This window comes from Kogia breviceps, chromosome 2, assembly GCF_026419965.1.
Source record: "Kogia breviceps isolate mKogBre1 chromosome 2, mKogBre1 haplotype 1, whole genome shotgun sequence".
In the NCBI taxonomy this organism is placed as follows: domain Eukaryota; kingdom Metazoa; phylum Chordata; class Mammalia; order Artiodactyla; family Physeteridae; genus Kogia; species Kogia breviceps.
In genome coordinates this window covers 61,771,140-61,798,030 of record NC_081311.1, presented here as the reverse complement: position 1 = coordinate 61,798,030, position 26,891 = coordinate 61,771,140, and the positions used below count along the sequence as shown (strand labels likewise).

Here is a 26,891-nt window from a genome sequence, read left to right as displayed (position 1 = left end):
TGGTGTTTATAAAGTTTTTATTTTCCATTTTCTTAAAAATAACATTTGATTTCCTTTATGCATGTGTGGAGTGTACTTGTTTCCTTAGGCTGAGTTAATAGGCAGATAAAGACAACACGAGGTGGGGTCCCCAAGTGGAGGCAGGGGGCAAGGGTGTGAGGGGAGGGGGGGCACAGGGGAGAGGAAGAGGGTGGGGTGACCCATGGGACGCTTGAGTGCCCATCAATGCACAGACACAGTCTAACACTTTGTTTTCCGATTTTTTTTAAGACATCTAAAATTACTGAGAGATACGATTTCAGCACTTAAATATACAGACGGAAATCCAAGCACTTGAACACAATTCTTAACTCTAAGCTCAGTTATTGCACGTAACACAGTTTAAGTAGGCTTCAGGCTATAAAGCAATTTGCTCTGCTTGGGACTTCCTCTCATGTCTCGAGTCTCTTTTGGCACCCCCGGTGTCTCTTCCCTTTGATCCCTGCCAGCCCACAGCCTCACGATGATGCCGGGGGTCGGTGCATTAGCCATTCATTCTCCCCAAGGACTGCGGGGGAGGCTTTGGTGAAATGGAGGGTTCCCATGTTGATCCCAATGGACCCCCACCCACTCAGGTGAAGCTGAAAACAGATGGAGCTCATGAGAGGTGAGTGGGTGGCCTGCCCACTAAAACCAGGCAGGCTGGCGTGAGGACAGAAGTGTGACCACTGGCCACATGTGGTCACAGCCCCAGGGGAACAACGGGGGGCAGTCACACCTCCTCACACTCTCATCAGCTTCACCTCCCTCCTCTTCCTTCCTGAGTTCCTACACCTCCTTCCCCATCGCCCTGAACCCTCTCTGAGTGGTCTCTCAAGGCACATTTGTTTGCTCCAACTCCAACCTGCCCCATCTTAGACATGCCTGTCTCTCCCAGCGCCAGTGGGTAAGGAGGCCTGGGGTGGCCAAGGGCATGTCCAGGGCCAGGCAAGAAAGTTCTCTGAAAATTTGGTCGAGCTCTTTCCAACACAGCCCGAATCCCACTGCCTGCCTAAGCCAGGGGAGTGGCGACAGGACAGAGAGAGGACACCGAGAAGAGGGACATGGGAGGGGCCAGGTGGCAGACAGCTTGGTCAAGGGCACACATCCAAGGAGCTGAGGAAGGACCACCCTGCAACCTTGCTCACAAGGAAACCTGCACCTTGTCTGACAAGAAGTGACTTGGAGGCCTTCAGCCCACTGGGCACAAGCTGCTTGGTCTAACTTTGCAGGGGGTGGGTGTCTCAGTCCCAGGGGGTAGGGTGAAAAGCAGTGCAGGGGCTTCAGAGACAGGGCAATGCTGGACCCCTGAGTCCCACCAGCATCTAGTTCAGCGCCTTTTGCTTTCTCTCTACAACATATTTACAAGGTCACAAAAACGTGCACAACCAGAAGACCCAGAGAGGGCATGCGCCCCAGGAGGGGAGGGCAACAGTAAGAGGAGAGGGGCACTCCTCCCTCTCTGCCCCCTCCCCACCCCAGAACGCCCCAGCATCCTCAACAGCCGGGCCCAGGAGACGGTTCCAGAAGTCTGAGCCAGGGCAGAGGGAAGAGACAGACAGTCTCCAATCCTAGTGAGAGCAGGAAGTTTCAGGTAGCTCTGAGGAGCTGTGCTCAGACAGCAGAGGGCTGACGTGAACTGGAATTTCCCTGAACTGAGCCGGGGATCAGAGGAAGGACTGGGAGGACAGGAAGGGGAGAGGGGGAGACAGGCGAGGGGGATCTGGAACAGCACGACACCTTAACAATCAAAACTGTGCTGTGGAATGAGAAGCGGTTCATGGGGCTAACTAGAGTTTCGTTATTTCCCCCTAGGGAGGGCTTGTAAGATGTGGATTCCAGGGTGGAAGTAAAGAATCTGGGGAGCCAGGCTGGGAGGCTTGCCCAGGGAACCTTACCACATGGACCCCACACCCTGCCACAACCCAGCACACAGGGCGCTCCTCCTCCTATGCCAGGCCCCCAGGGATGGTCCCTAGGCTCGCGCGCGCACACACACACGCACACACACACACACAGAGACACACACACACACAGACACACACACACACACACACACACTCACCACACACCAAAGGGCATCAGAGGCCCAAATCCAGGCAAGAAATTCTGCACCAAAGGTGTTAAAAAACTTGCTTCAACAGGGAGAACTGGATAGAGTAAGAAAAAAAAAAAACCCAACATGGGGCACTTTCTCATCCATGCTGGCTCTCACACAGTAAGGAGATTTGGGGGAACAGTGAGGCATGGCCTCAGATTCTGGTTGCCCCGGACCTGTCCCCTCTGACTTTTCACAACCCTGAACACCTCAGAGCTTGAAAGGCCCTCCATTAGAGCAGCCCTAGGGGACCCTCAGAGGGGATGGAGGGCAAGCCCAGGGGCTGAGAGGAGTGGGGCTGGAAATGGCCCAGGGGTGCCTCTCTCTTGAGGAGGAGAGATGGGGAAACATCCTGGTCTCTGAGGGCAGAAGTCTGCAGCTTTCCACTGCTCCTCCTTCACAGGGTCTCAGGGACAATGCTTTCTGTTGGTCTGGATGGGAGGGAAGCAATTATTAAGGGGTCAGGGAGGACGTGGGTGCATACACACACCCCTGGGCAAGACCCAGGCTCTTCACCTACGGCCTGATCCTCAGGTTCCTGGTGTGGGGGACCCCAGCAATGGAGACAGGGGAAGGTGTGGTCCTCCCTCAGGGCTAGGGGGAGCTCACTTGCATAACCATCACCCACTGCCCCCACAGAACAGCCCAGACCAGGCCCCCACCTGAGAGCCACAGAAACGGGCCTGAGCTGTTCCAGGGCCTGGCATTCAGGGGTGCCCCGTCTCCACTCCTAAGAGCTCTACCTGGATCTGCAAAGGCATACTCTCCCTGTCAAGCTGGCCCCTTCTCTTCCTCACATGGTCCACCCCTCCCCTCCCCAGCAGCTTGCCAAGGCCTTTTCCTCCCCCACCTCTCAGCTTCTGCCCCCAGCTATTTCTCTGCCACCTCTGGTCACACTGGCTTGGGTTAGGAGGAGAGTCCAGCAAAGGGAAAGTGCTCACTGAGGCGGGTGTCCCAGCCCCTCATCTGAGTCTGCTGGGCGTGTCACAGCCAAACTGGCCAGCAGACAGCTCCCTGCCCTCCCTCCCCTCTGCCCCCAGGGATGGTCCCTAGGCCTCATCCCACAGGCCAGGGCTTGACTCCAGAAGGGAAAGAGAGAAGAGCAGGGGCAGGAGGAGGGAGGACTGATTGAGGTGAGGGTAGCAAATCAGGACAAGGAATCCCAGGGTGTCAGGGTGGGCCTGGATGGGGCTGGGGGACTTGCAAGGGGGCATCTCATTTAATCAGTTTTGACCTTGCAGTGTGTGTATGTGTGCATTTAAAAACTAAAATGGAAAGAAAACAACTACAAGGAGGCCGAAGGGGCCTTTGGGTGACTCACTCAGCCAGTAGCAGTGTGGACCAAGGACACGTTTTTCAGTGCATGCCACACACACACACACACACACACACACACACTCACCCATCCTGGCCATACATGCCACACACGTGCCGTGCACACTCACACATCTGGTCCTCCCCGTTGAAGCCAGGGTAGCTTCAGACTGTTATTTTCTGGATCCGTTCACAATCTGCCTGCTTCTGTCCAGGCCTCTGCTGGCCTGTCTCCCCGGCCATCAGCACCCTGGCCTGCCCCAGCTCCCCGCGGGCCATCTACCAGATGTAGCCTCCGTCATCCGCCTCGCCAGCCTCGCCCTCCTCCTCCGCCTCCTCGCCTGCTTCCTCTGTCTCCTTCTCCTCCTCGTCCTCCCAGCCGACACCGCTCCCAAAGTCCCCTGAGAAGCCCACGATGTCGTCTGTGAGGGGAACAAGCCAAGGGGCAGGTTAGCATCCTGCTAGCAGGAAACCTTGTCACACCGAGCTGGGCCTCTGGCGGCTGTCCGGCCCTTACCGCAGTCAGGGCTCCCGTGCGTGCGCGTGCCAGTCAGCTCCAGGCCCAGCTGGTCCACACACCAGCAGTCGCCGCTGCTCTGGTCGCACTGCATCTTCCGGTAGTAGCCATCCTCGTCACAGCTCGGGATGAAGACTCCTGAATGGGGCACGCCCCGCAGGGTCAGAGCAGGGGCCTCAGGGTGTGGGCTCTTCCCAGCGGTGGCCCTGGGACCTTGGGTTCACAGGGGCCCAGACCCCACCAGATCCCAGTCAGCCCAGGTACTGACCACCCAACAAGCTCAGCCGTCCAGGATTGGACGCCAGCATTTATTCCAGCTTGACTGACGAGAAACAAGAAAACCTGCCTTTCTAAACCACCTGCTCAGCCCCTGCAATGGCTCCCATCTGCCTCCACAGTTCCCAAGTCCTGCAGGATGGCCAGTCTGACCTCGTTGTGCCAGACGCCCTCGATCCTACAGCTGCTCCTCTGCCTGGCTGTCTCTTGCTGGCAACGCCAGCTTGTCCTCCCAGCCCTCTGATTCTGACCTGCCCTCAGGCTGCTCCTCTGTTCACTTAACAGACACCGGCTGACAGCCCCACTCTGGGGCCCCGGTGAACAGACTCTGACCACTTAGTAGGGGTGAGATACATAGAAATGTTAACACCAGGCACCCCAGGACATGTGCCCTAAGGCCCAGCGCACACGCTCGGGGAATGCAGACCAGAGAGGATTGCTTCCAGGAGGAAGATCCTGGCTTCCTGGCAGAAGTGGCACTAGTGCCTGCCCCCAAAGGCCACCGGGTTCTCAGTCAATATGGCTTTGCAGGGAGGTTCCAGTGTTTGGTTTCATATGAGCTGGTCTCACTGCCCAGTTAAAGGCCAAGCTGCACCCAGGAGCTATAAGGCTCCATGGGATCTGCCCCTTGGACCTCTGTCCCCTCAACCACCACGCTCAGCCACACGGGTCCTTTCTGTGTCCCAAGAACGTTTTCCTCCCCTCAGCTCTGCTCCTGGCTACCTCGTTCTCATCCCTCAGGTCTCTTCTTTTTTTTTTTTTTTAAAATTAATTAATTATTTATTTATTTATTTATTTTTTGTGTGGTACGCGGGCCTCTCACTGTTGTGGCCTCTCCCGTTGCGGAGCACAGGCTCTGGATGCACAGGCTCAGCGGCCATGGCTCACGGGCCCAGCTGCTCCGCGGCACGTGGGATCTTCCCGGACCGGGGCACGAACCCGTGTCCCCTGCATCGGCAGGCGGATTCTCAACCACTGCGCCACCAGGGAAGCCCCCCTCAGGTCTCCTCTTGAACACCAGCTCCCCAGAGAGGGCTTCGCTGATCCCAGGCTGACTTCTGTCCACTGTGCTCTCCCTCAGCACCATACATACAGGAGTCACACTGTATGTCGCTCTGTCTTTCTGGTGTGTCACCTTGTGGGTTGTGTTTCCCCAAGTAGCCTGTGTGCTTTATGAGACCAGGGACCACTACTGTCTTGCCCATCAGTTCTGACCTAGGCTGGGTTTGCTGTTATCTCTCCAGGGCTGACACTCAAATGTTTGCCGAGAACACAAGCATCTGCTATGGCGGGGCCTCCCTTGAGCTTTGCACACAAACTGGCTGAAGTGAATTGAACAGAGGGTTCTAGGAACCTTCTGTATCCCCACCTCCAGCCCCGGCAGGAATGGGAAAAAATTAGTGCTTAAAACACACTTATTGAGGGGCTGGTTGGGAGACCTTTCTCCACCACGAGGATAAAGACAGGAGGGAGTTTCCCTCTCCTGTCTTCCTAAGCCAGGGGCTCCTCTGAACTCAGCATCTTCCATGATACCCAGGGTCTAGAGCCTCTGGGCCTCAGAGGGACCCCAGGGCACCTGACTCCTCCACTGAGCCCAGCCCAGCCCCCTCACCTGGCTTCTTCTTGGCAGCCTCCTGGATCTGGATACGCTCCAGCTCTGCCAGGCAGGGGGGCTCTGCAAGGAGAGAATCACCCTCTGATGGGGGCTGTCCCATGGTGCTGATGGGGCTCAGTGAGTCCCATCTAAGCCTCAAGGCTTAGAAACCCAGTCAGAGGGCTCTGCAAGATGAAAATACCCAGGCTCTGACACAGGGCTGCCCCACAGTGGGATGCATTGATCCTTCTAACGTCTCCAAAACTGGCACAGGGGCTCTGCCAGATAAGAACACCCAGGCTCCAATTGGGAGAGGCTATTCCATGGCTGTGGGATGCGCTGAGGCCCCCCAAGAAGCCCAGGGCTCTCCAAGGGTATTGGCAACTCATGGCATGAGTAAACAGGATTCAGAAGAGGAGGTGAATGCACAGATTCCCCAGGGTGAGAGCGCCCGGGGGCAACATAAGACTCGAGGGAACATTAGATGGAAGCCTGAAAATAACTGGCAGCCAAATCTAACTTGTCTGTGACCTTGAGAAGTGCCCTAGCCCTTCCCAGCGGGGGCCTGGCTGGCTGTAAAATAAGATCAGCTCCCAGCCTCCTGCCCAGGAAGGCTACTGTACAGAACGGACAGCACGAGCTCCAAAGGCCCGGGAAGTAAAAGTGCTGGAGCTGTGCAGAGAGCGCAGGAAGGCTGGGCAGTTACGGGCAGTAAAACTGGTCAAAACACCCCACACTGGCAGAGGGATTTGTGGTTTACATGGTGCTCTGCACCCAGATTTTCTCACTTCATCTTCACAACAGTCTTTGAGGTATTGTTATCTCCCCATTCGGACGAAGAAACTGAACTCGGAAAGAGTCAGTTGCCTGCCCAGTGTCCCAAACCATCTTATGGCGGAACCCTAAAGGAAGCCCCAGCCTCGGGCCCCAGCTGCTGTATACTCCCATCACACGACCACAGTGGGGACCAGGCCAAACACCAGAGGCAGAGCACTGGCTACCACACCTCTGGCTGGTCAGCTGAGCCCTCGGAACCTCAGTTTAACCATCGATGATGGTTAACACTTGGCCTAGATGATCTCTAAGCACATGTCCCGCTCTGGCTCAGGATATATAAAGCTGACAAATGACGTTATATCTCTAAGGCTAATGATCACATGCATAATCACATATTTGGGCAAGTACTGTGAGATGGGCCTAAAGGTGGAATCACTGAGAAGCCAACCTAGCTTCAGCTTCAGGAACCCTCAGCCCCTTCCAAGCCCTCTGAGGGGCCTAGAAATTTTACATTTCTAGTTTTTAATACTCTTCCTTAAAGAAGGCCTCCGAAAGTGCATAAGCTTCAGGACCCACAGGATCCACCTTGGAGCCTGCCGAGGAAGGGAGTTCAAGTGCTGGTTTCCCTGGGCTCCAAGAGATGAGGTGCTGAGAGAGTGCAGGAAGTGGGGGAGCAGGAAAAGTTCTGAGCATGGGGAGGTAGCCACGAGGGAGCCACCCCGACTCCCAACGACAGCCTGGAGCAAGGGGCAGAGCCTGCACAGCAGGGCTGGGGGCCCGGGGCCCTGTGAGGGGCCGCACTCACTCTCCCTCCAGAAGCAGAAGCACCACTCGGCAGTAGAAACACGGCCATCCTTGTAGGTGTCACAGGAGTTGAAGAAGGGGCGGATGCAGACCTCGTACTTGTCCAGGTTGACGGCAGCCAGCTCTGTCTGGTCCAGGAAGAGGTCGGCACTGCTGTCCAGCTTGGAGAACATCCAGCCGATGGAGTCCTTGCAGCTGGCCCCCAGGCTCTTGTCCAGCCCTGGGGAGAAGGCCACGGTTCAGACCTGCTCCATCTGTCCATCCATCCCTCCACCCCTCTGTCAGCCCCAGCCCTCTGCTCGGGGTCAGGACAGCTAAGAATCCAACCATGGCATTGAGAAATTCAAGAATGGCTGAAGGCCCATCCCTTGGCCTCTGCATAGGACTGTACCCAAACCAGTCAAAACCCTGTTTTGAAAGCCCTTCAGGGAAAATAATTCCTTCCCTTCCCTTGGCTACTCATTTCAGGGTTTAGCTTCCTTCCACTCATTTTAAGAAGTTCTTCCTGTTAGCTATCCCAAATCCCTCCTGTCTGATCAAGCCTCCCTCCCCTTGTTCTGAGGTTTAGGTTCTTTTAGGGGCTCAGGGTCTGGCAAGAGGGAGCAAAAGTGGGTGTTTCCCAGTGTAGCCAGATGGCCCAGTGTGCCCCCATCTCCCCATCTCCCACCCTCCTCCCCTGCAGGCAGCTCCTGTACCACTGGCCGGGCGGGCCCCACTGCTGGCTGAGCCGTTCTGCTTGGAGTTCTCATGAAGGAGCTGGAACCAGTCCCGCAGCCGATCCCCCAAGTCAGCCAGGTCCTGGCCCGTGCAGGTCTCTGCAGTCGGCAGAACAGGGAGAAGGGGGTGGAGGGTGAAGGTGGGGTGAAGCGGCAAGCATGGTCTCAGCTGGGGGTGCTGCCCTACAGGCCTGGAGGCCTGGCAGTGGGATGCCAGGGGAAGGGGAGTTAGAAATCAGAGGCTCTCTCTCCTCCTCTCCCACCTTCCTCCTCCGCCTCACTCCCTAGCACTAAAAATACCCTGCGCAGTCTCCCTGGGATGAGGCCGGCGCCCTCCTGCTCCGTGTAAACCAGACCTCCAGACCCACAGGTCCCTCAGGCCTGTGCCTGTCTTTGCTACTTCTCCCTGCCCACTGCAAACCTCTCTTGCCATCCCAGAGCCCTGAAGGAGGCGCCCCGGGGCCCTGGCAGTGAGCTGCTTCCCACCCCTAGCCTGGCTGTGGCCCAGCACGCATTACCTGGTTTGCCATCTGTGGAGGAGGTGGCAGCCTGCTCTGTGGGGCAGGGGCAGGGGCCCTCGCATCTCACCGTCAGCTGCTTGCTGCTCAGGCATGCTTGCTGCTCCAGCTTACACTACACGAAAAGAAAGGTCGGGCTGGGTGACGGGGGCACTGCTAGGGGCACCCTCCAGCCAACCATGGCAGCCACATCTGCCCTCCCCCTTGGAGATGGGAGGGACAGACCCACGAACAGCCTGGAGTGGCCCTCCTAATCCCCCTGGAGGCTACAGGTGTACAGTGGTCAGGGGCAGCAGGCCCAGGAAGCGGGGAGGGGGGAGGGAATCAAAGGCTCCCAGGAGCCCCACTCCGCACCAGCGCCTCTCTGCACATTTGTCCTTCCCAGGAAACCCCCATCCCCTCACTCCAACTCACCCACCCCTCCTTGCCCTCTTGGCCTCTCCTCTTCCTCCCCACAGTCCCTTGGCCCCTAGGCAACCGGCTGTGGGCCCCTCCCTCATGGCCTTCCCACAGTCACCTCCATGGGCTCTCTTGATAACAAACAGCTACTGGCTATTGCACATCTGCTAATTCCCTGGCCTTTATAGTTTTGAGAGGGGTTCATCCAGTCCTCGCCCTTCAAGTGTTTTGCCCTGGTCATGTCTGGTTTCTCCCCATGGGCTGACCGCTCATGGAAGTGGGTCCTCGTAGCATTTTACAACGTGACCTCACCTGGCCCCTGACAGCTCTGTGAGGGAGGAATTGCGTTTCTTGAGCTCAGCAGAGGACACGGAAGTTCAGAGAAGCCCAGTGACTCAGCCAAGGCCACAGGGCGGGGCTGGGCTGGAAGCCAGACTTCCTGAGGACCTCCACCTCCCCACAGGGCAGCGCTGGGATCCTCAGACCACAGCCTCCTGCCCAAACCCCGCTTTGCCCTCAGGTGGTGTGACTCAGCCGCTCTCTTTCTCTCTGTACCAGCTCCGCCTACGTCCTCTGTACCCCTCCTCCATGCAGCTTCTGCCCCTTTGCTTATTCTCTCTCTCTGCCTTATTCTCCCCGCATGACCTCATCCCCTCCCCAACTTCAATCATCACCCACAACGGGTGACTCTTAAATCTGCATCTCACCCCAGAAGGGTTCCTAAGCCCCAGAACCCAACTCCAGCTAACAGTCCATGCCCTCCAAACATCAAGCAACTCCTCACAGCTAGCAGAAGCATTCACAATTAGCACCCGCATTTCTAGGGTACTTTAAAGTTTATAAAATGCTTTCACAAATACTGTCTCATTTAACCCTCGCAAAAATCCCATCAAGTTGGAATTCATTCACCCAACCACCGTTCTCTCCCACACTGTCATCTCACGGAGGATTACTTCCTCCTGCCCCAGAATGCCTGGTGCTTGCTGGTGAACCATCCTGTCCAACATGGATATCCACCCATGGGAAGATTTCAACCCCCAGCACCTGGACGATGGAGCTCCTTGCTTCCATTGCCCTCCATACTTTCATGAGGCCCTTTCTTCACTTACTCTGACTTGCAGTCACCGGCCTCCTCCAGGCTCCACCCTGCACCTGCACCTGCCCGAGGTCAGGAGCAGGGTCTGGCTCAGACTCCCGGGCTTGGTGCCACTGCTGTGGTCGGCCACGCTGAATGCACTGACAAGTGCATCCGGCCCCACAGCAGTACTGGGAGCCCCACAGAAGGCCCAGCTGAGCTGTCCTCTCTGCTCCCTGTGGACTCCAGTGCACCCCACCTCCACCCCTCCTGGGGCCAGGGCTCCTCACCACTGAGCTGTAAGTGTGGCCATCAGAGCCGCAGACGGAGGCGAGGTGGGCCATGTGACAGGGCTTACACATGGTGTCTCTGTTTCCATGGAGTTTCAGGGCAGGCTGCTTGATCCTACAGGAGGAGCAGAATGGGAGGGCACAGGGACAGAAGCAAGAGTGAGAGATGGACAGGGGAAGGGAAGGTTCAGCAGCCTGGTTCCAAAAAGAAGTTGCTCTTGGTGACCTAGAGTAGATGAAGCTGCCTCCCTGCCCCTGCCCACCCTCACATCACCCCCAGCCAGACCCTCTTCTAGCTCGGAAAGGTGGAATCAACAGGGCAGGGTATAAACCTCCAGCTTCCCCTTTCCAGCAGGGCCCTCAGGTTGCAACTCCAGGCCCAAGTATAAGACATAAAAAGGACTAATACTTGCGTAAGGGGTAGGACCAAATCAAAGGTTGCAAACTATGGCCCATGGGTCACATGTGGCCTGTAGGATCATTTTGTTTGACCACCAAGGGTTTCTGTTTTTAATTGGGTTATTCATGAACATTTGCAAAATGGAAGAGTTCACATAAAAAAATCCTGGATTTCTGGCCTAGTTAAAATGGAAGATATCAGAGTCCTCATCCTGCATTTCCACAAGGCCTGGGCTCACCAGAGTGGTCTGTCGCCAGAGCTCTCTTCATGCATTTACATTACCTGCCAGGCCCCTACAGGCATCTAAGATTGCAACCCCAAGTCTCTGGTCTCTGATTCTATGATTAAGGAGAAAGGGGAGGGAAATGGGACCTTCTCCAGGGGGTCTTGGAGTCAGGCAGGGTCTTGTCCTTGGGCTGGAGCTAAGGCCTCAAATACTTCTCACTCCTTCCCTCCTCTGCAAGCCTCAGAAGGTACAACCTTAAATATTTTATGAAGTTGTTCCATGTCAGAGCTGGAAGGTACCTCAAACTATCTGCACCAACCTATTTGTCTTACAGATATGGACACCAAGGCCCAGAGAGGAAATGTGCTTTTCCCTGGGTCCCACAGTTTGGTGTCTGATCTCATAGTGTGGTGGTTTTGAAATATGTCCACAGATTCTTTGACACTCCTCCCTTCAAAACATGGAACCTAATTCCCCTCCCCTAGAGGGTGGCGGTACTTAAGACTCACTCTTAACAAATAGAGGTGGCAGAAGTAACAATGTGTGACTTCTAAGACTAGGTCATAAATGTGGCTTCCTCCTTGCTCTCTCTCCCTTGAACGACTTGCCTTACAAGAAGCCAGCTGCCATGTTGTGAGGACACTCAAGCAGCCCTATGGAGAGGTCCCCTTGACTAGGGCCAACAGCCAAGTGAGTGAGCTTGGAAGTGGATCCTCCAGCCTGAGTGTAGCCTTCAGATGATGCAGCCTCAGCCAGCATCTTGACTGTAACCTCCTGACAGTCCTTAAGCCAGAACCATCCAATAGAACCACATCTGATTCCTGACCCTAAGAAACTGTGTGAGATAACACACATTTGTTGTTTTAAGCCACTAAGCTTTGGAGTAGTTTGTTCCGAAGCAAAAGATAACTGATCCTCTCCTATGATTAGTTAAGCCCCTGCTCTTTAAGCAAACCCCCTCCAGGCTTCCCACCTCCCCAAGGCCCTCACCTGTGCTCCAGCTTCTTGCGGCTGATGCACATTGCCCGCTGGTAGCCCTGGGCAATGCACACTTTGTGACGGCTGCACTTCACCTTCTGGCAGGGGTCCTTGGTGGTATCCAGGGCTGCAGAGACACAGAGTTAGGACACAGGTCACCTGGGACTCAGTGTTAGAGAGCCCAGGAGACCCCAGCCCCACTTCTGAGCTGGCAAGCCCCTCCCTCTATCAGCCCTTGATAACCAGAGCTCCTCGTCTTGGAAGTTCCATCCCCATTTGTTCTGGCTACCCAAGGAGCATCCAAAGCCATGATCAGGACTTGCCCTCTGGTCTCAAGTCCTCACGGGTGTCAGTCACCTTCCCCAACGTGGGAGGGGCATGTTACCTTCATCTCCTTGCTGATTGTCCTCCCAGCTCTTGATGTAGTCGTCCTGGGGAAGGACAGAGGGGGTGAGGGAGAAGGGAAGGGCTAAGATTTACATCCTAGAGCCGAAGTTCAACTCCACGGCCAACAGAAGTCTGGGCCACTGCTTCTGCATGCCAACTGCCACCATCCTCGTGGCTTCCCAGATGACCCCTGTCCACCCAGGCCCTGCCAGCTGCCTCCCCCAGACTTCTATCCCCCAAACCCATGTCCAGAATCTCTTCCGACCTCTCCCCTAAGTTCCTTATTCCACACCCCCCATCCCACACTGGATGGCGCAGGGGAGGAGAAATTGGGGTACGTGTGCAAGGGAGAAGAGAAGAGACGAGAGTGGGGTGTGTAGCTGCAGATACATATGCAGTGGAGCCCCAGGCAGTACTCACCTCCACCTCCTGGGGATCGGGAAGCAGCAGCAGGCCACGGGAACCGGAGCAGGAGGAGAGAGGGAGAGATGAGGATTTTAGTGTGAGGCCTACCCTCAGACCATGTGGTCAGGGCTCCCCAGGTCTCATCATGTAACTGTGGATGCTGGGCAATGGTCTTTGATTGCTACCGTCCTCTGACCTCTATGGCCTCCAACTGGAGGATAGTACTCCTATGTCTTTACAAAAGAGAGCTTAAGGCCTGGGCCCACTCAGGGCTGGCCTTAGGAGCAGTAGAGGTGAGGCCCAGGGCTTTAAGGGTGAGGCCCCATCCCTCTACTTCAGGCCCCGAAGCTGGTCTCAAAGGAACCAGCCCTGGCCCCACCATCAGGACAGATGTCTGAGGGGCCCATACTGCCTGGGAAGTGATTCTCATGCCTATGCCCTGGCTGTTCCAGAAACACCCTCTCTCCTTCTACCAGAGTCCCTCCCTCCCTAGGCAGTCCCCTCCCCTGACACCTGTTTTTCAGTCAAGGTCTGACTTGTGTGCAGAACTCAGATGGTGCACTGAGAGAAAGGGGGACCATGGCCCCTCCCAGCAGCTTCCTCAGTTACCATCGTCCAGCTGCAAATCCTCAGACTCAGAAGATCCTGAAAAGGCCCTCTGAGGTCATCTGTCCCAGCCCCTTCTATGTGCAGGAGAGGCCGGAAAGTCCAGAGACAAGAAATGACCTGACCCAGGTCCCACCATCTCAGAACCCAGGTCACCCAACGCCCAGCACAGACCTCTCTTCTGGATACCGCACACTGTCGGGCACCCGGGGCACACGGGAGCTCTCTCCTCACCCTCCTCCAGCCGCAAGTCCCTCCCCTGGGCCTGTGGAGCCCACAGTGGCCAGAGGCAGAGCAGCTCCCACCCAGCCTAGCTCACTGGCATAAAACCCCAGCTCCTTCTGGCTTCCCCACTTTCCCCTGTGGGGTGGAGGCAGCAGCTGAAAACCAGTAAACAGCTCCCAAGGTGCTCCCGGTAGCAGCTCTGCCAGGCAGGCGGGAGAGGGCTTCTCAGGACTGGAGGCTGGCAGTGCCAGTGAGCCAGCTGCCGGCCTCCTCTGCATGGGGCTCCAGGTGCTGGAGGACAGGGGGCAGGAGAAGCCACGTGCAGCAGCCTCCTCGTCCTGAGTCCCACCCAAGGATCAAAACTATGCAAGGATGAGGGCAGAGGCCACACTGTGGGGTAGGGGTGGGAAGGGACCAGACTCCTGTCAGGCCTGGGGAAGAGGGCATGGGGGTCCTGCACCAGAGGGCACCCACAGGGCCTTGAAAGCCCAAGGGCTCTGAGGCCTCTGATGTGTCCCCTGGAAGTTGACAAGCATCAGGAACAGGCAGGGGCAAGAGCCCTTATCAACACAGCCTCCTGGGAAAAGGCCAGAGAGGGGCCATGCCGATCAAGCAGTGGGCATCAGACCCAGGTAGAGCATGCTGGGGTCAGGTGCAAACCTGAGTGTGTGCTTCTGCACATGCACAAGTGTGTGCACCCATTTGGGTCTTCACATGGGCACACTCATGGGTGTGTATCCCAAAGCACCTGTGAGTGCAGGCATGTGTGTCCTCGTCTGTGAGCATCTGTACCCATGCACACACCTGAAGCAACAGTGTGTGCTGGGTGTTCGTAGGAAAGAAGGACACTTCAAGACAGTTCACCCAATGCCAGCTGGTTTTTATCTAGACACAAAGTAACAACCCACATATGTGTCCAAGCAGCCAAGTGTCCTGCAGTCCTTGGACCCAGGAGCAGCAGGAGGAAAGCCACAGGAGGGGCTTCTGGAGAACCTGGCCTGGATGGCCCCCTGGTCACTGGACACGCCAGCCCCGGCTCCTGGCTCAGGCACCCACCGAATTCCACAGGACGTGGCTGGAACCCTCTTGAGTCCCTGGGCAAGCTTCTAAGAAGACCGCCAGGCAGCCGACAGGGAACTGTGGCAGAATTTCCCTTTATGCCAGGGCCAAAGGAAGCTAGCCCAGACCCAGCCCTTCTTCTCCAGGAATTCATCAGGGTGGAGGGTCCCTCTCCTGGTGTCCACTCACCACAGATGGGAAATGAGGCTGAGCATGGCCAAGTGGTCAAGGCCAGGGTTACAAGTTGGGGCAAAAGTAGGGACTGGCCTTCATGGAGTTGGGGTCTTCCCATCTGCTCCATCATCCTCTGGAAGGGGAGTGGGCATGAGGCTGTGAAGAGGACGGGGGAAGTGGCTTGTGTGAGTCACCTGCTCCCCACCAACAAGGTCTGTGTGCCCCAGAACCGACCCACACCTGAACTGGAGCAGGGAGGGGTGTTAGTCGAGGGCCTCGATGCCTGCTCATTCCCTCCCTCACTCTGGACCTAACCTGATGCCTTAACCTCCAACTAGGCTGTGAGCAGAAGCCTTTGGGACTCAGAACAAAGAAGGTTCTCAAAGGTCAATACCAAGAATTTCTGATTAGAAATCCAGCAGGGGGTGGGCTGGGGGAAGAGAGAGTTCTAAGAAAGGGCTATTTCACCATCCAGCTGCTTTGTGAGAGCCCTGGTGGGGAGCCATCTCCACCCACCCCAACCCAAGTGAGGCTAAGACTCCCCCTGATTCAGGATACAGGGATTGAGCCCCTTTTGTATACAAGGGTTGCCCTGGGTTCTAGCTAAGCTCCTTGTCTCCGCTGTGGTGGATGAGGTTGGGGGAGGCCTAAGTGGTTCTGGATCCCAGGACCCTCAGTTCCAGGAGAATGGGAGCAGCCAGCCAAAGAGGGGGAATGGGGAGGAGAGAGGGCCCTGGAGTCACACAGAAGCCCACGCTCCCTTACCAGCATACCTTGGGCAAGCACCTTGGCCTGTAGAAGCTCAGCACCTAACTCCTGGACCACTCAGAGATTAAAGGAGATGGTATCTGAAGGGTGCCTGGTGTCCACAAAATACTCAACAAATAAAAGCTGTTATAGCAGAAGAGACCAGAGACTTCAGGTGGAAAAAATGGTGGAGGGACGGGAAATGGGCAGGGAGAGGCCACGTGAGGGGCCCCTGCAAATGGAGAAGAGAGCGGCCACCACTGGGAGAGCAAGAGACCAGTGGGGTGTGAGGAGAGTTGCCCCCAAGGGGTCTCCGTGAGAGGAGCAAGTCCTATCCACTCCACCTCCTGCTCTCTCTCCAGCCTGCCTTCCCCTCACCATGCCCACTGGTCCCACCCTAGCAACCCCGGCCTCACTTACTGCAGCATCTCCTCTGGGCTCTCCATGACCCCGCCCATCTTCCACACCCCTGCAGCCACAGGGATCTGTCTAGAAGATAATTCTGATCATGTTTTTCCCGCCTTAAAACACTTCGCTAAATATATAGCTTGCTCTCATTTTGAAAAAAATGTTTAAAGATGATTAGGTAAAAAGCATTCATATAAAAATGGTAACAGTGGTTTCCTCTGGGGGAGAGGACTAGAGAATTTGGGCATCTTTCTGCCTTTTTCCAAGTTTCTAAAATTTCTACAATGAACATGTATTACTTTTGTAATGAAGGGGGGAAAAATACAATAAATATTATATTTAAAAACCCTCACAGGGTTCCCTGTCACCTACAGAAGAAAGTCCATCTTCTCTGAGTCTCTTCCTGTCCCCATGTCCTTCCAGTGGATGTTTCACTCTGGCCAGACCTCGGCACAGCCTTCTTCCCCCTCTGGAATGTATGTTTGCATCCAGCCCGTGAACTTCTATTTATCTTTCAAAACCTAGCTTTCACACTTCATCTTCCCTAACCTCACCCCGTATCTAGTTTTCCTTCAGGTGGACTGCACCTAGTAGAAGTTTATTATTGCTCTGGTTACACCAAGCAATGCCATTGCTTCTGCCCTATTTAGGTGGCCAGTTCACTGAGGGCAGAGACCATATAAAGTTCACCTTTCTATGCCCAGCACCTAGCAATAGTAAAAATACCCTAATAATAGCTAACATCTTTTGAGCAATTACTGTGTGGCAGGCATTGCGCTATGCACTTTTCACTCATTGGCTCATTTTACTCTTCATGAGAATTTAAGAGAAAATCACTATTGTCATCCTATTTCTCAGGTGATAAAATTGAGGCCTGGAGAGGTTAAGTGACTTATACAGGATCACACATCAAGAGCACAGCAGAAGAGTACTGGTACCCCCAGAACTGGGATTCCAGAATCTGTGCCCCTAACCAGGACTCTGTATTGCTCCATAAATTTTCCCAGATAAAGAAAGTCCCAGGCCAGGACTGGACCCAGGAGGCCCAATCCCAGCCCATGGGTGGTTTCTCCCACCACACCAGCTCTGCTCCAACCCTTAGGCAGGGAGTCTTGTAGCAGAGTGGAGAGACTGGCGGTGGTGGGGGAAGACACCTGGGGGCCCCCCTTCTCCAGGCATTTCCAGAACCCTCTTCACACGTCCCTGGTTCGGCTGGTTTGGAGCTAACCCATCTCCTGCTTTGATCTCAGCAGCTCAGCCCAGTTGCCATGGAGACAGGGCCCACTGTGCCAAGCTGGGGGAGAAACGGCAGTGAGTGCGCAAGCCTAGTCGGGCTTAGGGGGCACATGCTGGGTGTTTCCAAGCGCTGTTTACTTCCTGTCATTTTAATTAGCACCCAAATCACCCGCTCACTTCACAGCTTGAATTAACCCAATCTCCCCCAGCCTCTCCATCTGGTGGGGAGGATGGGACACAGCAGTGAATCAAGCAAACGAAGAGCAGCGCCCCAGGGCTAAAAACCACCTGGGCAAATCTCCACCTGCCTCTTTGCAGCACAGTGTGATGGAGAGACTGACACCCACCACGCTCGCCCTGGCGTGGAATCAGGGCACTGGGTACTGGCCTGGCCTGGCCTCTGACTGCCAACAAGACTGTGGCCTAGAGAGCCTTGCCCTTACTGGAGCCCCTTCCCTTGCCTATAAAGTAAGGGTGACTCCCTTGCCTTCCTCCCTGAGCTGTGGAGGGACCCAGTGCGATAATGGCTGTGAGAGACTTTGCAAACTGTGAAGCTCTATACTTGCAAAACTCACAAAACAGGAGCACTGAAGCTGGGTTCTTCGGCACATACGGTGGGAGTCTGGGGGACAAGGTGGACAAGAGGCACTTCTGGGTCTCACAGTCACAAGGAGACTCAAACGCAGACTTCTGACGTCTCCAATTGAGGCGCTACAGCCAGAGGCACACCGACAGGACCGGAAGATGTGCATCATGAGACTTTAAAGAAACCACAACTTCTGTAACCCTCTTATGGCACTTCTTCATTTTTTAATAGATCGAGAACCTCTAAAAATGGAAGTGGGCCAGGGCTCTCTCAACCTCTGAAAGGCCCTGTAGCCGGCATTATTTTGGCCTCATTCCTCAGGCGAGGGAACCTCTGATGGAACCCAGTCCACTGAGAAGGCCCAGGAGTGGGGAACTTGTAGCTGGGGGCTCCTCCTACCTCTCCCTGCAAAGAGCTGGGGAGCACAGAGGAAGGGACCCAGAAAGGAACAAGCAGGGGTGAAGTGGGGCCCGCCTGGCTCCTTCTCAGCTGAGGCCTGACACCCCTGTCCCAGGACCAGGAGGAAGGCATCTTGAGGAGGTGGCACCCTCCACATGGAGGAGGCTGGGAAGGGGGCAGTCATTAAATATTTGCCCCTCTCTCAGAGGCAGAGGCAGAGGCTGCTAGGCCTGGACAAACAGACGGAGTCAGGCATCTGGCAGACTCCCCGCCCTCCATCTCCTCTCTGCTCAGAGGAATTTCCTTGGAGGACAAAAATGTGCTTATCACTGCCCGCATGCCAGGAGCTCCACCTGGCCTCAGGTATGCCTGCGCTGACCCCCCATCCCCACACTCCGCGGGGCCTGGGCTCTCCACTGCTCCAGGGGCATCTTGGCCCCAGTCCTTGGGTTTCTGGTTCAGGCAGTGGCCCCAGGGGTCCATAGAGGGCAGAGAACAAGAGAGAGGTATAGGGGAGTGTGGGCCTGGAGTTCTGTTCTGACCTGCCTCAGGACCTCTGTTTCCTTTCTGGAACATGAGTGGGGGGCAGGATTTAAATCTCAGGGATCTCTGAGGAGGGCTAGACACTGGAGCTGAGGAAACACAGACATGGGGTTGTGAAAGAGCACATGGGCTTGTGTGTGCTCGGTTCCTTTATCGGTAAAACGTGGAGGCTCAGCACTCAGTGCTTAATGCTGCTGAGGCTCCGCAGTTCTGCTCTCCCACTCTCCTATGAGAAGAGGGGAAAAGGAGCCTGAACAAGTTCAGACTCTTCCACGTCCTCTAACCTGTGCAAGGGAGCAAGGGAGCAAGGGATCAGGGAAGGAGCCAGCAGCTTACGTCCAAGCAGGAGTAAGACACTGGCCCTGCCTGGCTTGTCCTTCCTGCTGTGTGCAGCCTTGACCTCTTCTCAGATGTCAGGGAAGAGAGCCACAGGGGAAGGATGCCCTGCCTCAGGGAACCTGGTCTCCACCTGAGGAAGCCCTGTGTTCACCCACCCACAGGTCTGATGGGTGGGTCACCTGCTCGGTGGGCCCACTGAGGTGGGGGGAAATTTTGAGCCCCCTACTTTCCAGGAGAAAGGGGAAGGCTGGCTGCAGCCAGGTCCAGGCCCACAGACACAGGGGAGAACAGGGAGGCCTGTGGGATAATGTTTCTTCACGGCAGCATTTACTCCCTTATCCTACAAATGAATCATTGGAGTCAGGGTGTCGGGGTTCTAGTTGTGACTATCCTAACCTTTCAGGGTCCAGAAAGAGGAAGAGATCACTCCAAATAGTCAGCATGGCTCAGCCCAGAGCTCCAACTCTTCCTTTGCCCTCTACCACCTGAATCCACAGTGCTGCTCCCTGGGGAAAAGAGGGAGGGGCTCAGAGGACAGGTTAGTTGAGACCCTTCCTGGCTCTCCTATTCCACGGTGCATATACGTATACTGAGCACCTACTATGTGCAGAAAAACCCCATGCAATGCTCTGAGGACAGGGTGGTAAGGTTACAAAGCAGTCAATCCCCAGACCCTACCCTCGGGGACTTGCCTTAGGAGGAATGTGATAAACACCAGCAGGAGGACTCTTGAGATACAAGCCCACAGCGTAAGTGATGATGCAAAGCAGCACCAACATGTGCCAAATGTGTTTATGACCAGTAAATGCTGCAGCAACCGCAAGGAAGGGGCTATACATACAACTGAACACTGGCTGAGCCCTCAGGGGGTCAGAGGCTGCGACATTTCACGAATCACATCACCCTACAGCTTGCCGCTGGGCCTGGGTCTGCCCGCCAAGGTTAGACACATTTTCCCTGTCTACAGCCCTAAGAAGACCCACATTACACTTACAAGGGAACCTACACAGCAGCAGTATGGCCATCCTCACCCTGGTGTTTGCCCCAGGATGCCATTAGGCCTCATTTCTCAGGTTTCTTGTTCTCTGGTTAATACATACTCAACCCTGACCTGGTCACAGATTACCTCCTCAGGAGCAAAAAGAAAATCCTTTTCCGAAACCCAAAGTCCTGCTGCTCAGCTTGTGGCAAGCGGCGGGGGCAGGGTTGGGGGTGGGGTGGGGGATGTGAGCAGGTGGAGGGCTGTGGATGGGCTCTAGCGCCATCTTCTGGAGTCACAGAATGACAAGGGCTGCCCATTAAACCAAGGGAAAAATCAAGGGCCAGAAATTGGAAGTGGCTCCCCCAGGGAGGAAGACAAGCTGAGCACCCTCCCAGGGCCCTTGGGGCTCAGGGTGGGATAGAGCTCTTCCACTCCTCCAGACAGCCCTCTGACCTTCTGGAGAATGGAGGGGGTGGTGTTGGCTGGCCATCTTTTGCAGACTGCCTAGAAGTTGAGAGGAGACTGAGATGGCCTCTCTAGGCAAAGAGTGCTCTTCTCTCCCTCTCTTCCCAAGGCCTGGAGCCCCGCTGGGTGTTCAAGAGTCTCTCACTGCACTACACTGCTCTTGGCGACGCCAGCCCCTCCAGCGTGGGAGAGGATTTGAAACCAAAGTGGAGGTGGAGGAGGAGGAGGCCAGGGCAGGACCCAGCCTCCCATCCCCAAATCCCAATGATGGAATCCATCCTGACCCAGTTTGGGGTTCTTCTCACACACCCACACTTAGCCACCAACACCTGTGCAGCTCATTCCCACACTTGCACTGGTTTAGCAGTATAGGGTGGGGAGAGGGGAGGGGTGGTAACAAGGGAGCCCCTTTGTGGCTGAAACTTGCTACTGGTCTACTTGGTGTTCATAAAAACATGAGAATCCTAAGTAGCCAGCAGGCGATGTTTCCCTGGGCCAGACCCCAGGTTCATGGTAAGCCACAGGCCTAGAGGAGGTGCTCAGATCTGCAGTGCATGAGTGAATTAGTAAACATACATCGGTGTCATTCTCACGGAGACAGAGGCATGGTGTGGGCTAGCCCCAGAAACACTGATCCATCTGGTGGTTTTTCTATGGGGTTGAGTTTCTTTCTATATTGCCTGAAACGGATGCCCCCCCCCAGCCCTCTGACAAGATGTCTTCATGTTTACGTGTCCATTTCAGTCTCCTAGACTGAAACTGAAGTTCAGAGAGGTTATGTGACGTACCTGGCATAATGTTGCCAGGCAGTGGCAGAGTCAGAACCTGAACCCAGGCCTCATGCCTCTCCTGGGTAGAGAGCTGCTCTGGAGGGTCGCTAGGCCAGGCCGGTGGCAGGCTGCCAAAGACACTGAGAGCCTTGCCCCCCCCCCCCTTCCTAGGAGGTGCTGCTCCTGCCCAGGCACCCTTGAGCCCATAGGGCACAAGCCAGGGTAGACTCTTCTTTTCCATCTCCACTAAGGGTTAGGCTTAGAGTTCTCTAAAAAGCAAAGTTGAGTTAGAGCACCTGGGTTCAAATCCCAGCTCTGCTGCTTACTAGCTATTTGACCGTGGATAAGTTACTCAGCTTCTTTGTGCCTCTGTGTCCTATATAGGGTGGAATATAAAGTAATGGTAACTATCTCACAGGTTGTTGGAGGGCATAAGAGGCCACAGGGATAAAGTACTGACTGCAGGGACTGGCAGATGTAAGCACTCCCTGCAACCAGTGATTCAACACGTGCTAACTGCGTGCCTCCCGGGTGCCCAGCACTGTGCTGGACACTCATAAATATCATTAAAATGTAATGGAAGTGGAGTACAAAGCAGAGAAGAGCCAAGAAGAAAAAGAACGGTCAGTGCTGTCCAGCCAGCTCTTGGAAGCTGCCAGGAAGAATGCTGTGTAATGGGCCTGTCTCCTCTCAAGTGTCCATCTCTATCTACCAGGCTCTGGATGCTCTGTTCCAAAGACTGCGGTAAAATCCACCCACTTCTGCAGGGAGTGAATTCGGAGATAGTAGCACTAGGGAGCAGGGCTCCAAAAAGCCCAGGCCTGCACAGAGCAGGGCACAGCTAGATCCCCATATCCTCTGACTTGAAATTCCCTCCTCCCGGCAGCAGGGCAGAGATCTATCCTGACACGTGTGAGAGCCCCGCGCCCACTGGAGGGGAGGATTACTCTGCCAGTAAATCCTTCACAACACCCCACCCCCCCTAACAATCCTAGTGCTCAGAGGAAGAATGCTAAGCTGAACTCCCCACTAACCAGCTCAGACCAATTCCACACTGGAGCCAACGGCCTGCGCTTTCCTTCTCTTTTTCATTCTCCTGACCACTTCGACATGATTCCCTCAATCTCCCCCCTCAATTCAGTCCAACCATTAAATGGAGACATGTCCCTCACCCACACTATTGACTCCTTGATCCTACTGCCCAAGAATATTCCACTCCCCCTGCTCGCTTGCCTCCCTTCCACTGAGGCAGAGTGGGGGCCCTGCACCATTTTGTGACTGATTATCAACAAGGTTCTGGCTCCATCTGGCAATGCCTCAGAGGTTCAAAAGAAACTCCCACCTCTCTTTTGAGATGTGAAGGGGCATATTTTCAAGAAAGCTTGCCTGATGAAATGTACATAAAGCTGATGCTACTGTGCCCAACTAGAGGGCCTTCAGTCCTTAGGGTGGGAAGTGGGGCCTCTGCTAACAGGGGAGGAATGAGAACTGTCTGCAATCCTGGCAGAGCCCCTGTGCATGGTCTGTGCACTGCACAACTCTAGGGGGCACCATTCACACTATGGCACCCCTAGAGATGCAATGCAGTGGCTCTGAGCTAGCAGCCTCCTGCATTTCTGCAGAAGCTCCCAAAGGATCCCTATAGCCAGGTCCTCCTACCCAGCCTTCCTTGTCCTCCTTCTCTCCCCGATCCCGTTCTCCTATAGCCAGGGCTACCTTAAATAGGGTTTTAGAGAAAATCTACCCTATAAATGCCTGAGGCCACGCAAACCAACACATGCTTTGAAGTTTTCCATGAATCCTATGGGGGCAGGTCCTGCAGAATTTCATTCTGGTGGCTTTTTTCTGATGAGCATGGGAGGAAGGGGGAAGTGACTGGCATCAGTACAGGGAGACAGGTGGGCAGCCCTGTGCCAGGGGGTCATGCAGTCAGTCATCTAGCCTCACCCACAGAGTGGGCTATTGGGAGTCAGTGGAGAAAGGGAGGTGGGTAGGAACCTTTTATTTTTAAACCTGTACTGTTCTGATTAAGCATTTCTTTTCCCTCTGACCTTCACTAGGCCCATTTTGGAAGATCAAACTGCCAGCAAGTCAGAGGGAGGCCTGGACAAGTGACACATGGATTCAGGATGGGCCAGCCTGCTGCCACCCTCTCGATGCTGTGGCCGGGCTGCTTCCCAGGCAGCGGCAGGAGACTGCAGCTAATCTGTGCTGGGCCTGCAGGGGACGTGGAAAAGGTCTTGCTGGAGCTCCAGGCTCCTGTCACCGGACCAGCCATAGGGTGGGGCAAACCACCCACTCGGTTCCAGGCCACTCAGCCCTGAGGACCAGGCAGCATGCGAGTCCTGATGAATTAATTACAACCTACCAGTTTGACTTTGGAGATAAACAGTTACTTGTTTCAGGGTAACAAAAAGATGCATATTTCTGCCTGTTTCCATCATTTGGCTAGATATCACATGAAGCATGTGTGTTTTAAACACATTGCTAAGGAACTTCTGGATGCACACAATTTAAGATGAGAAAGGTCACAGTGTGGCCGGTGTTATACTAGGTGGGTCTGATGAGAGAATCTGGGGAATGAGGACCAAGAATTGGGGTCGTAGGAGAGGTTTTCTGTGGACAGGGTGTCGGAAAGCACCAGATCGCGGGGTACCATCGTTCCTCTCCTCTGGAGCATCCGGGCCCATCCTGCACCTCACACCGCCGCCCCGACCCTTCTCTGGGTCCCAGCCACGCCCTCTGTCCTCCCCTCCTCACTCCTACTTCCCCTTCTGCGAACACGGCAGGCTTCCGTTTCCCCTCTGATCTACAGGTGCCAGTAAACAAAGTGCTGCAGCGACGCCCGCTCCTCCGCAGCCGCCTCCCCACCCCCTACCCCGCAAAGTCCGACACAAGGTTAAGCCTGGGTTCCATCGGGCGTCCCCGAAGGGCTCCCATACCCAGCTACTGGGCTCTCCCCTCTGCTTTTCAAGTCCACTGGGCTAGGGAGTCTTCTCTCCAGGTTGGAGCTCCCCAACTTCTGCACCGCGCTCCCCCATGAAAGGTTGGTCCTGGAAAACCAGTCTCCATTAGTGCTCGCGTCCCTCAGCATGGGGACCCCAGACCTGGCTCTGGGGGCCACCCAGAGGTGGCCTCCGGTATTTTCACTGCCTTCACCAGCACCCCCATCACGGACACGCCTTTCACCATCTCGCCTTAGGAGGATTGCTAAGAGCGCCCCCCGACCCCAACTCAAAGCGCCAACCAAAGGCCCTGTCCCCTTCTGTCTCTCCCTTCCCCAAAGCCCAAGGTGGGAAAAGAAGGCAAGCGCAAGACGATGCTACCGTCCCCGCCGGCCCCACCCAGACCAGCCCCTACTGCAGTGGCCCGTATGTGGAACCTGCAGCATCCACCCAGCTGGGGGACACCTGGGGATGGCTCACCAAAAAAAAGAGAGGAGCAGGTCGGAGGCCCAGGCAAAGCCAGGGTCCCCGCCCCTCCCTCCCTACTCCCCTCCGCCCCCTTCCCCCCGCCCCACTGCAACCCGCACCGCTCTCCGCACCCAGCCTGAAGGGGAGACCTCGTCGGCTTACGCACGCCCCCCAGAGCAACTCCTCGCGCTGGGCGGGTGCGGGACTGGGGGTCCCAAGCCCGCCAGCTCCCGGACAGAGGAGTACATGAGGAGGGGTCTCAGGAACCCGGTGGGTGCTCGTTGTTTACTCTTGGTGCAATTAACCGGCTGGGCCGCGGGAGCCTGTGGCTGCGACGTGCAGCCGCCACTCCCGGCCCCAGGGTCTCTGCTCCAAGGCTCCCTCCCCAAACCCCCATCCCCAGCCCTCAGCCCTCTCGGCCCCGCAGACTCACATCTCGGAAGCGGTTCCAGTGCTTGATCTTGCCGCTGTACTGCGAGATGGACGACAGCCATTGCTCGTCCTCCATGAAATTGCCGGGGGTCTCGCCCTCCTTGAGCCTTTTGGCGTCGCCTTCAGCCAGGGCAGCTACTGTGAGGAGCAGCAGCGGCAGCGCCAGTCGCCCGCAGCCCGGAGCGTGCATCGTGGTCTGAATTCGACCTGGGGTGGGGGGGTGGCGGTCTTGACTTCTGCAGTATTTTAACGTCCTTCTTCCCACCCTGCAGTTGGGGGAGCAAACGCCGTCGTCTTCCTCAGCCCTCCTCCTGCGGTCTGACTCCAGTGACAGACGGATAGTGGGTCGCAGCTGAAATGTGACCTGGTTAGGAGATGCACTTGTCTGAAAAAAAGCCCAGCGCCGGACTTGGAGAGGAAGAGAGTATCAGAGAGGCTGCGCCAGCAGGGGCCGTGTCTGTAACTGTAGCATCAGCATCACGTTTGACATCATCATACCTGGTTTAAAAAAAAAAAAGGGGGGGGGTAGATTTCAAAGGGAAGCGCTAGATCAGAGCGCCAAACGCCAGCCAGCAGCCGCCGCCGCAGAGACCAGCCCAGCCCAGCCCAGCCCAGCCCAGCCCAGCACTTAGGGAGTTGCAAACCAAGGAATCTAGATCCGGAGATGTCCCTGATGTCTCTCCAAAGCTGGAGAGCAAGAAGGGTGCCAGGTCTCCTCAGGGAAGATGGGAGTGAGGAAAAGGCGAAACTCTCTGGTTACAAAGCCAGGCTCAGGTGTCTAAAAGGGAATTTGGCCACACTCTTTCTCTCCCCTTGCCTCCCACCCAGAAGGGCCTGCGTCACAGCCCTGACAGCTGGCTTCCTGCGAGTTATGGCTCTACAGTAATGGGTGGCTTCGTTAAGACAAAAGCCATATAACAACTGGCTGCCTGAGAACTATTGCTGCCCAGCCCCACATGCTCTTTTCAAGGCAAGGCCTGAGCACTGAATAGCTGGTAAAACAGAGGCAGATGTCCTCCTCCCCAAGCAACTGTTTAAGGGCTGTCACCCTTTTTGTTAGCTCTTCTTAGGGCAACCCTAAAAGGCAAATGTCTGGCCATTTCATCTGCCTTGAGGTAAATTTGAAAAACGCACATTTGCTATGGTTTTGACTTCAGTTGATTTTAATAAGCCACTGGGGAAAGGCGTGTGGGGAGGCTGGGTTTGTTTGAGGTGTTTTAAGTTTTTGTTAAAATTGTGATCCTTATCATTGCCTTTAGAAATGTGTTGACATACACATTTCTGGGCACAGTCCCAGGATCAGAGCAGAAATGGGGTGAGGTTTACATCACAAATAAATTGAAGAGGAAACAGATAATCTGACAGGACAAAACATATTAAACTTTTGGGACCCAAGCCCTAGATTGTGTTATTTAAAAAAAAACAAAAACAAACAAAAAACTTGGCTGCTGTGATGTTAAAAAAAAAAATCAAAGGCAATGAATAACATGATCTTAATCAGTAGGAAAGAAACACAGGTTGAAAGGTTCATAGTCACCCTGAGTCTGGCTTGCCTGGGAATTCTGAATGCATCAATGGCTTGGGTTGGGGTCCCTTGGGAAAACAGAAAACAACAGCTCCCTTTCCATGTTTTTTCTTTGCAGTTGGATTTAGAGGTGGTGCTGCAATGAGGCCCTGGCCATTGACGTCTTCATCTCACAGTAAATAAAGCAGGC

General features: G+C 55.2%; 1 protein-coding gene across 1 annotated transcript; it reads right to left on the bottom strand.

Moving 5' to 3' along the window:
* On the bottom strand, positions 1–25,458 carry SPOCK2 (SPARC (osteonectin), cwcv and kazal like domains proteoglycan 2). Its single transcript, XM_059054270.2, has 11 exons — positions 25,178–25,458; positions 12,808–12,816; positions 12,386–12,431; positions 12,013–12,127; positions 10,397–10,511; positions 8,633–8,747; positions 8,094–8,213; positions 7,400–7,618; positions 5,836–5,898; positions 3,948–4,085; positions 1–3,852 (listed from the first exon to the last, which is right to left on the bottom strand). Exons 1-11 carry the CDS (start codon positions 25,364–25,366, stop codon positions 3,710–3,712), a joined length of 1,272 nt encoding a protein of 423 aa, XP_058910253.1. The 5' UTR covers positions 25,367–25,458; the 3' UTR covers positions 1–3,709.
* Positions 25,459–26,891: the final 1,433 nt, after the last annotated feature.